Here is a 10,508-nt window from a genome sequence, read left to right as displayed (position 1 = left end):
AAAAAAAAAACTTCATTATTATTATAATCTAAAATTCGCTGGCATTTGGTTGTTTGTTATGAGACAGAAGTCTCACTATGCCACCCTTGGTAGAGTGCCATGGCATCACAGCTCAAAGCAACCTCAAACTCTTGGGCTTTCTCCTGCCACAGCCTCCTGAGTAGCTGGAACTACAGGCACCCTCCACAATGCCCCGCTGTTTTTTTGGTTGCAGTTGTCATTGTTGTTTAGCTGGTCTGGGCTAGGCTGAAACTCATAAGCCTCGGTGTATGTGGCTGGAGCCCTACTCACTGAGCTACGGGCGCCAAGCCTGGCATTTGGTTTTAAAATGAAGATACACAACCTCCATGCCTGTTGCTCATTCAATTAACTCAGTTACCTGGGTTAGAAATGAGTGAGGGTAAACAACAGATCATCTTGGCTCACTGATAATCTGCTTTGGGAAAAAAAAAAAAACAACTCAAGAAACTTAAAAACTAATTCTAACACCAATGTTATGCAAGGAAAAGTTCTGTTTAGATACCTCTTTTCACTTTTTTTTTTTGCAATTTTTGGCCAAGGCTGGGTTTGAACCTACCATCTCCAGCATATGGGGCCAGCACCCTACCCCTTTGAGCCACAGGCGCCACCCTTTTTTTTTTTTTTTTTTTTTTTTTGAGACAGAGTCTCAAGCTGTTGCCCTAGGTAGAGTGCCATGACGTCACAGCTCACAGCAACCTCAAACTCCTAGGCTTAAGCGATTCTCTTGCTTCAGCCTCCCAAGTAGCTGGGACCTGTTACAGGTACCTGCCACAACACCTGGCTTTTGTTGTTGTTGTTGTCATTGTTTAGCTGGCCCAGGCTGGGTTTGAACCTGCCAGCCTCAGTGTATATGGCCAGCGCCCTACCCACTGAACTATGGGCGCTGCCCATCTTTTTACTTTTATAACTGGACATTTCCTAAATATGTTAAGAATAATTTTTGTACAGTAGAAACAACCCAGTAATAACTCTATCTACTACAAGTGGAGGTTACCTAGTCACTTCATAATTGTAAAAGCCTGTAACTAACCTAATAGGATCAAGAACCTGGAGTATGAAACTCTAATATCTCAGTCTTCCATAATAGGGTATATTTCTCTACAGAATGTCTACTCCTAGAGTCCTTTGGCTTTTAAAATGCCAGTACTGTTTTTGTTGTTGAGACAGAGTCCTACCCTATGCCCTGCGCAGAATGCAACAGTGTCATAGCTCAATGCAACCTCAGACTTGGGCTGTGGGCATCCCTCTGCCTCAGCCTCTGGAAGCCATTGGGATTACAGGTGCCTGCTGCAATGCCCGGCTGGGTTTTTCCATTATTTTTAGGAGTCGGGGTCTCACTGTCGCTCAGGCAAGTCTTGAACTCCTGAGCTCATGCAATTCTGCTTCCTCAGCCTCCCACGGTGCCAAGATTACCAGCATAAGCCACTGTGCCTGGATGCCAGTACTGTTTTAAACTAGCAACAAAAAGGCTCTCTCTAAATACAAGTTTCTGTCTTAGGCTGGTCCTAATGAACCCTAAGAACCATGGCACTGGGACTGATTCTTATATATTTAATAGGCTGCATTATAAAATGCCTTCCCAAGTTGGTGATGGAAACTAAAAAGTCACAAGCATAACTAGCCTCCCACCCAAGCCATCCTAGGAAAATACTTCCTAATGAGATGTCACAATTCTTAGGTAACACTTAAAATCCTGAAATACAAAACTATCTTCACAAAGATAAAAATTTTAGAGCTGAGGTCCACAAACTAGGAATTATGATTCACTATATACACAGATATCACCTGGAATATAAAATGTGAAACCCTTCCTGAAGGTTAGGGGGAAGGAGATTCTTATGCAGCACTTAAAGAAATAAAGTTATTCTTCTTTCAACATTATTTCCTTTTTTCCTCCCACTCTTTGCCTCACCCTTCACGAATCCCCTGATATCATAAAAATACAAATGCAGTCTCAATCCACTTTACCCTTACCCCCACCCTCAAAATTCTTCATCTGGGCTGTCATATTATTAAGGTGGTTCACCTGTGGAGAAGAAAAAATTCTGCATTCCTAACTCCCTAGCCCTGATTCACTTCAGAAAGAAATGAGGCCTTTTCATGGTCTAGTTCTTTGATAATCTTGTGATCCAACAACTTGGAAAAAATGTATTCCCTCTATGACAAAAAAGAAGACATAATGGGTAGTTGCAGCAGAAGTGAAAAGCATAGTCACCAGCAGGGTGCAGTGGCTCACACCTGTAATCCTAGCATTCTGGGAGGCTGAAGCGATGGATTGCTTGAGCTCATAAATTCAAGACCAGCCTGAGCAAAAGACCCCTTCTCTATTAAAAATAGAAAAACTAAAACAAGAGAATCACTTGAGCCTGAATTGGAGGTTGCTATGAGCTATGATGCCATGGCACTTTACCCAGGGTGACAGCTTGAGACTCTGTCTCAAAAAAAAAAAAACCCAAAAAAGCATCATCAACTCAGGGCCTGCAGCAGGATGGTTATGGCGCCAGCCACATATACTGAGGCTACTGAGTTCGAGCCCAGCCCAGGCCAGGTAAACAACGATGACAACTGCAAAAAAAAATAGCCAGATGTGGTGGTGGGAGCCTGTAGTCCCAGCTACTTGGGAGGCTGAAGCAAGAGAATTGCTTAAGCCCAAGGGTTTGAGGTTGCTGTGAGCTGTGACGCCACAGCCCACTACTGAGGGGGACATAGTGAGACTGTCTCAAAAAGAAAAAAAAGGTACTGTCACAGAAAGGGAAGGAATCAATTACCACACTGTCAACTCTCACCAGGTGTGCTTAATAGAGAGCCCAAGAAGAAAGCAAAAACACACACAAAAAAATCCCTGATGTTTATTTTAAGAAGTATATATACATCAACATCTAATATGCCATCTGCCCTCTAGTCATGAACCCCACCAGATTGCCCTGAATCATGCTCAAAAGACAATCCTATGTGGGCACTTACAAAGCACACACCTAAGCTGACCAATTAAAAATGGATTTAAAAAATTAACCAGGAAAATGTGTTCTAAAGCAAAATGCTTTATTCAAAGCTATATCAATGATGTGCAAAGAAAAGAGAAAATATTTTTGAGTATCTACCATGTGCTAGGCATAATCTTAACAGCTTTATATAGGTTCCCTCATATAATCCTAACAATGAACCTGGGGGATAAACGGTACTACACCACTTTTAGAGTTGTGAAAATTAACTGTCACAATTAGTAACTTGCCTAGGATCACATGGCCAATAAACCTTAGTACAGAATTTAAAATCTGGTCTGTCCATCTCTGGAAACTACTTTTCTCTTTGTATTTTACTGAAATAGACCCGCCATCACCAGTTATTTTATTCCACAATGAGCATTTTTTAATCCAAGCATCAGAGGAATAAAATTCACTAACATCACTCAAACTTTTCCTTCTATAAATCATAAAGATATTAAGAATTGGCCAGGCCTACTTTCCAGAGCCACTTAGCTCTTCCATCACAACCTAGGAGCCTCTGTTCTCTGCTACCAGAAACCTAAAAGCCTTACAAAAACTGCATTTATAAGTCTATTCTAACTCCCTTTTTGGCACTGGTCCACACTGCTAAATGCACTGCATGATTCTTCTGCTAACCAAGAATTCTTCAGACTAGTTATAAAAGAGCAGCCACTATTTCACTTTTTTATCCAAAATTTCCGACTATGTCCTGAAAAGCTGGAATTCTGAGGCGGACTGGACTCAGAGACTATCTAAAGGTAGCATCACTTCCCAGCTTTTAGTCAGAAGCAGCTAAATAATCTCTCAATGGCAAGAGATGACACCTCAAAACCATGAGCAGTGAAGAGACCTGCTTTGACAAAAGGCTAAACCAAACTTAGGCAAACTAATCCCCACGTTTCAACAATGTGAAAAATGTGAACTACACAAGGGAAAACGAATAATGAGAAAAAGAGCAAAACACGGGGTGGAGAGCACACACTAACTTCTAGGCTTAAGTCAAGTCATTTGAAGACATATAGCAATAGTTAAGACAGAAAGACAATAAGCCCACAACCAAATAAATTTGTAAAAATAATTTAACCAGAGCTGGAACAAAGCCATGAACAATACCCAAACTCTTTGGGAAACTGTGGTAGGAATTTTATGACTTTAGTAGTCAGCACTTGAGCATTAGGTCTGGGTCTGTCTTGAACTCACGAATTTAAATGCCTTCAGCTCCCACTCACCTTTCCTCTTTTTATCACTGAAGTAAGGCCAGGCTGAGTTCCCGAGAAAATAGGTCTGTAGATTCACTGAAGGACTGAGAAAAATTAAAGTTTACATGACAAAGATATGTCTTCTACTAAACATAATAAAAATATTTATGAACACATTCACTAGTTTTAGACTTCCTCAAAACTATTTAAAACCGGAATAATTTTTCTAATTCTGATTACTCAGCAAATAACCCACATGTATAAGGAAATAAAATGAACCAACACTAGGATTAGAAGCCAGGCAAGTCATCTCCCAGCTCCAGTAAAACGTAAAAGTCATTTTAAAAGGAAAACCTGAAACTTTTCAACGCTAAACCATGACAAAACAACCACTCAACAAGAAGCGACAAAGCAAGGGGGGAAATCCCGGAGAGAACGTGATAGCGCTGCTGCAGGTTTGTTTACAGACTCCAGTAACAATCATATGAGTCAGAAATTCAAGCCACCAGATGCTTTCCAACTAACAGGGAACAAATGGGACCGTTCTGAGGTGTCCTTAGAGATATGGGAGTGGGGGAGGTAAATTAAGAAAATTATATTACAAAGCGTACAGGACCAGACGACAACTGACGCCGGGATTCTTGGACCTCGGCCTTTTGTACAAGGTGCTGGGCCTGAGAACTTGGGATGGGGGAGGGGGGACACACTGCGCGGTGGCCCAAAGGTGACGGGTAAACTCTGGGTGAACCATGTCCCTCAATCTAAGCGGAGAAATGAGAGAACACAAATAGGTCACCCGACGAAGACATCCCTGTGAACTGCTGTGCTGGCTCTTGGGGGCAACCCAGAGCTGACCTGAGGAAAGGGCAGCCAGTCCTCCCGGGAATAACTCGGATCAGGGGAAGAAGATAATCTGACTCCCAGAAGCTTAGGAAAGGGGTAAGGCCCATCCTGACGGGGAACCAGACAGGGAGAGGGGGGCAGGCCGAGCCGGAACGAGACACGGACCGGGTAGGTCAAAGGGGGGATGTCCGGCTGGGGCAGTTACAAGCACGGGAGCCGGCGAGGCTCAGCGGCCCGCTTCCCGTCTTGGGTCATCCTTCTGCCAGTGGCTGCTCCGACTGTTCCAGGCCCCGCCGCCCCGTCCACTGCCACCACCAACGCCGCCGCCATCTTACACTGGCCAGCGGCAGCCACCACCACCGCCTCCGCTCTCTGCGCTTGCGCCTGCGCTGCCACACTTTCCGGCCCCGTTTGCGACGATGTACTTGAGAAGACTGAGGGAAGAGGGGTCGCGCAGGCTCGCGGCTCGCAACCCGCCTCGGAGGACGCATAAGGGGCGGGGCTTAAGACCAACGGAAAACAGAGCGAGGGGCGCGTGCGCATTACCTAGGAGGCAAAGTGTGTGATAAATACGGGTTAGGGGCGGCGCAGAGTTGTTCAATGAAATAAACCTCATTTCAAAGAGCCTGGCAGGCAACTTGTTGTGCGACCGCCGGTTTTGCCGATTTTTTAACACTGGGAACGAGCAGTAATTGCCAGAAAATTTCTTCTGAAGCACCCCCTTTCCCTTTGAGGACTTCGTTTCCTTCAGTGGTTTCTTTATCACAGAGACTGCTTCCCGTGGGAGCCTCCGTTTACCCATTCCTAAAGTAGGGGCGCAGAAACGAGGTGCAGCTAAAGTGTTCAAGAGGCTTCCTCCAAAGAGGCAAGAATGGGTTAGATAAGGGTGACTTTTGTACACATTGCTTCCTCCTGACACTATTAGATCCGTGAAGGGCTGCTACCAGCTGCCAGGCTGGGGGATTTTTTTTTTCTTCTTTACCGAAAGCCAGGGTGCCAGAAGCTGACCCCCACTTACCTCGCCTATCGCTGCCATCCTTTCAAGTCATTGTACGTTACTTAAGACTACTGCAATAGACACTTAGCTGGCTTGTCTACTTCCATTATTGCCCTGTTTCAGTTAAACATAGGACAGTCAAAGTGACATTTAAACACTGAAGTCACATTATCCCCTCCTGCTCTCAAAACCTCTAATACCTTGTCACATAATATAAATCAAAATTATCACAATGACTTCTAAGGAAGGCCCTACATGATCTGGCACCTGTCTATTTCTCTGATTTCATCTCCTCCCACACTGCCTAGTCTGCCTTAGTCTCAGGTCCCAGCCCCAGGGCTTACTTCCTTTACTTTGAAGGTCCATCTATTAGATCGTTACTAAAAGATTGATTTCTCGGCCTACACCCGTGCTCTGTGGGTAGGGCACCGGCCACATACACCCCGGCCACATACACCCAGGCTGGCGAGTTCGAACCCGGCCCAGGCCAGCTAAACAACAATGACAACTGCAACAAAAAAACAGTTGGATGTTGTGCCAGGCACCTGCTGACCCAGCTACTTGTGAGGTTTAGGCAAGAGAATCGCTTAAGCTCAAGAGTTTGAGATTGCTGTGAGCTGTGTTGCCACTGCACTCTACCCAGGGCGACAGCTTGAGACTCTGTCTCAAAAAAAGATTGATTTCTCATGGGGTCTGGCCTGTGGCTCAGCCTATAATCCTAGCACTCTGGGAGGTGAAAGCGGGTGGATTACCTGAGCTCACAGGTTCCAGACTAGCCTGAGCCAGGGCAAGACCGAGTCTCTAAAAATGCCAAGGCGTTGTGGCCAGCGACAGTAGTCCCAGCTACTTGGGAGGCTCAGCCAAGAGAATCACTTGTGCCCAAGAGTTTGAGGTTGCTATGAGCCATGACGCCATGGCACTCTACCGAGGGTGACAAATTGAGACTGTCTCAAAAGATTGATTTCTCACCTTACTCAGGTTTCTCCTGAAATGCTATTCCAATGAAAATGGAATGCCACTCCACATCCTCCTCTACCTCCTTTACACTGCATTGTTTTTTTGCATAACTTTTTTTAACCTATACCATTTAGCCTACACTCATACATTTATAATCAAGCTATACAACTAGAAGTAAACTCTTCAGGGCAGAGAATACTGTCTTTTTCATCTTTGAAACCTCAACATGGAGAAGAGGACTATAGAATAGAGTAGCTATTTAATACCCAACCATCCTATTCATTTCTTTCATTTACTCTGTCAACAACTACTTATGGAATTCCTGCTACATAGGAGGTCCTGTTTTAGGTGCTGGGGCTGCAGCAGTGAATATAACAAATCAAAATTCTTGCATTCATAGATTTATTGGTACAAGGGTTAGGAGTGTGGAAAAGAGAAACACACAGTGTTCAGTTATGAAGAGTACGTCCTGTAAGGAAAAATAAAGCAGAAAACAGTGGATAGAAACTCATTACTAAAGAGGGTGGCAATGTATGCGGAGAGAAACACACAAATAATAAAAAGTTATGGCGATTACGGTAAAGGAAAATAAAGCAAGGTAAAACTGAGTTACCAGGATGGGTATGCTCTTTTACTATGTGGTTCAGGGAAGGTCTCTCTGATATGTTGACATTTGAATAAAGCTCTAAAGTAAGAGAGTAAGCTACATACACTTGGACTTGGAAGAAAGAGCAACACAAAGACCCTGACTCTTGAGTGTCCTTGGCAAAGAAGCCAGGGTGACAAAGGAACAGGTAGAAAATTAGGTTGGAGAAACAAGATGGGATCCAGATCACTTATGGACTTGTGGACCGAAGATAGGACTTTGAATTTTATCCTAAGAGTTCTGGGAACTGGTGAAGAGTTCTGAGCAAAATAAGTGGCATTATTTGACTTGTAATTGAAGATGTTCACTCTGTTGATTATTTGAGAACTGCCTGCAGGGAGACAAAATAGAAGCTGAAAGATCAGTTAGGAAACTATTGCAGAAGACTTGCAAGATTGGTGTTGCAATGGAAGTGGTAGAAAGTGGCTGGAATCAAAAAGATACTTTGAAAGCAAAGTAGAGGGCCAGGCACAGTGGCTCACCTGTAACCCCAGCACTTTGGGAGGCTGAAGTGGGAGGATCATTTACCGTCAGGAGTACAAGGCCAGCCTGGGCAACACAGCAAGGCCCAGTTTCAACTCACCAAAATAAAAATTAGCTAGGTGTGGTAGTACATCGATGCACTGCTAGCTACTTGGGAGGGTGAGGCAGGAGGGTTACTTGAGGCCAGGAGTTTGAGGCTGCAAGCTATGATGACATCAGTGCACTCTAGCTCTGGCAACAGAGCAAGTCTCTGTCTCAAAAAAAAAAAAAAAAAAGAGGTATAGAGGTGATTTGATTGAATGTTAGAAGCAAGATAAAGACAAGAATCAAAGATAAGATGTCTCAGGTAATTTACTTGAATAACTGGATAAATACTAGTGCCATATACTGAAATAGACCATGTGGGGAAACACAAGAAGGCTTTGGGGGGGGGGGGACATCCAGTTCTATTTCAGACAAGTTAAACTAGAGGTGCTCATTAGATTTCCAAATAGAGCTACTAAGTAAACTATTGGAAATATGAATCTGAAGTTCAAAGGAGGAAGGACAATAGGAGGTATAAATTAAGGAGTCATTAGGTTACAAATGGTATAGACAGCCATAGAATGGAGAAAACTCACTTAACATGGAAGAGAAAAGAAGCAGTTTAAAGACTGAGACCTCTAATCTTGAGGGAGTCCAACTAACAGAAGTCAGAGAGGAAGAATATCCAGCAAAAATGTTTAGTATATGTGCTGCTGAAGCAAGGAAAGCAAAATTTGTTAAAAAGGACTATCCTGGATATAGGAAAAATAAGAAAATGCAAGAGAGTAAAGGGCCTTATAAAACAAACCAAAAAAGGCCAGGTGCAGTGGCTCACGCCTGTAATCCCAGCACTCTGGGAGGCTGAGGCAGGTGGATTGCCTGACCTCCGGTGTTGGAGACCAGCCTGAGCAAGAATGAGACCCCATTTTTAAAAATAGTCAGGCATGGTGGCAGGCACCTGTAGTCCCAGCTACTTGGTAGGCTGAAGCAAGAGAATCACTTAAGCCCTAGAGTTTGAGGTTGCTGTGAGCTGTGATGCCATAACACTCTACCAAGGGGACAAAGTGAGGTTTTTATTTTTTTGAGACAGAGTCTCAAGCTGTCACCCTGGTTAGAGTGCCATGGCATCACAGCTCACAGCAACCTCAAACTCTCAGGCCTAAGCCATCCCTTGCCTCAGTCTCCCAAGTACCTAGGCCTACAGGCATCCACCACAATGCCCTGCTATTTTTGTTGTTGCAGTTGTCATTGTTGTTTTAGCTGGCTTGGGCTGGGTTCAAACCCGCCGACTTGGGTATATGTGGCCGGCACCCTACCCACTGAGCTACAGGTACCACCCCAAATGAGATTTTTGTCTAAAAAAAAAAAAAAAGTTTCAAGAAGGCACTACATATACATTGCATCATTCCTGTTCAAAAGATTGAGGGTAAGATGAATAAAAACTGGCCACTGGATTTGAACATGGAGGTTAAGACTGACAAGAGTGACTTTAGTGGAGCTTTGGGGATAAAAGTCTCCCCCTGAATGATTTGGTTTCTTTACTATTATGCAAGTACCATTGCCATTACCACTAAATCAAGTGCCATCGCCACTAAATTCCCCCTATCGTATTTAAGCTTTCCTATGGAATTTGAGTTGTGATGATTCTTATCCCTGTATATCTACCTCATGATCCTCAGTCCCACTGGTTTCTGTGACACTGTATTCCATGGTCCTTTTTCTTTCTCTCTGACCATTTACTTCACAAACTTCTCTTCCTTCAACATGTTCATCAAAGCGATTGTATCCATTCTCACATAATGATGACTTCCAAGTCTTTATTTCCAACCCAAGCTTCTCTTTCAAGCTTTTGTCTCACATACCTGATAGCCAATTACACTTTTTTTGTTTTTATAAGAGGCAGAGCTTTATTTCAGCTAGCAGAGCTTACCTCATAGAAGAATTAGAAACGGCCCTGCTCCCCGACTGGCTTGGTCTTTCCCTTTTTATCTCCAGTTAAAAAGTTCCACCCCACAACTACCTTTCTCAGTGGTCAGTTTGAATAAAGCGGGAGATGCTATTCCTGCCCCCACAAAACTACAGGATTTCACAGAAGTGGAAATTTCCAAGTTCCAGGAACTTAAGTCTACAAATTTCTGAGAGCTGAGTGACCATGGAAAGGACCCTGCAGGTATATCCTTGTGGTCTCCTTGAAAAGACCTGTTCTCCTAGACCTCACCCTTCTCAGGTATCCGCCCTCATTCCCCCCTTTTGAGACCCCATATATATTTTAATTTGGGGTCTCAATATCGGTTTGCTTCTGTAGGAGCTGGTATTAACCATTTTTCACATTCAACTTTACATCACTTTTC

General features: G+C 43.7%; 1 protein-coding gene across 4 annotated transcripts in view; it reads right to left on the bottom strand.

The window, feature by feature from the left end:
- Positions 1-5,607, bottom strand: part of DCAF8 (DDB1 and CUL4 associated factor 8) — a 52,006-nt gene extending 46,399 nt beyond the window's left edge. The window contains exons 1-2 of one of the 4 annotated variants that reach the window (XM_023516458.1): positions 5,386-5,490; positions 4,238-4,311 (exon numbers count right to left, since the gene is read on the bottom strand). Coding sequence is in view for 1 of the 4 variants with exons in the window: in XM_023516457.1 (XP_023372225.1) it covers positions 5,386-5,593 (208 nt within the window). In the remaining 3 variants the exon portion in view is untranslated. Of the gene's footprint in view, positions 1-4,237; positions 4,312-5,215 lie in introns of all 4 variants that reach the window. The other 3 variants (XM_012808576.2, XM_023516457.1, XM_012808577.2) reach the window with 3 other exon arrangements.
- Between the last annotated feature and the right edge of the window lie 4,901 nt (positions 5,608-10,508).

The sequence above is a fragment of the Otolemur garnettii genome, unplaced genomic scaffold, assembly GCF_000181295.1.
Source record: "Otolemur garnettii isolate 467f Iridium unplaced genomic scaffold, OtoGar3 scaffold00091, whole genome shotgun sequence".
Taxonomy (NCBI): Eukaryota; Metazoa; Chordata; class Mammalia; order Primates; family Galagidae; genus Otolemur; species Otolemur garnettii.
The sequence above is the reverse complement of the archived record's forward strand: the minus strand, read 5'-3'. Positions and strand labels throughout refer to the sequence as shown.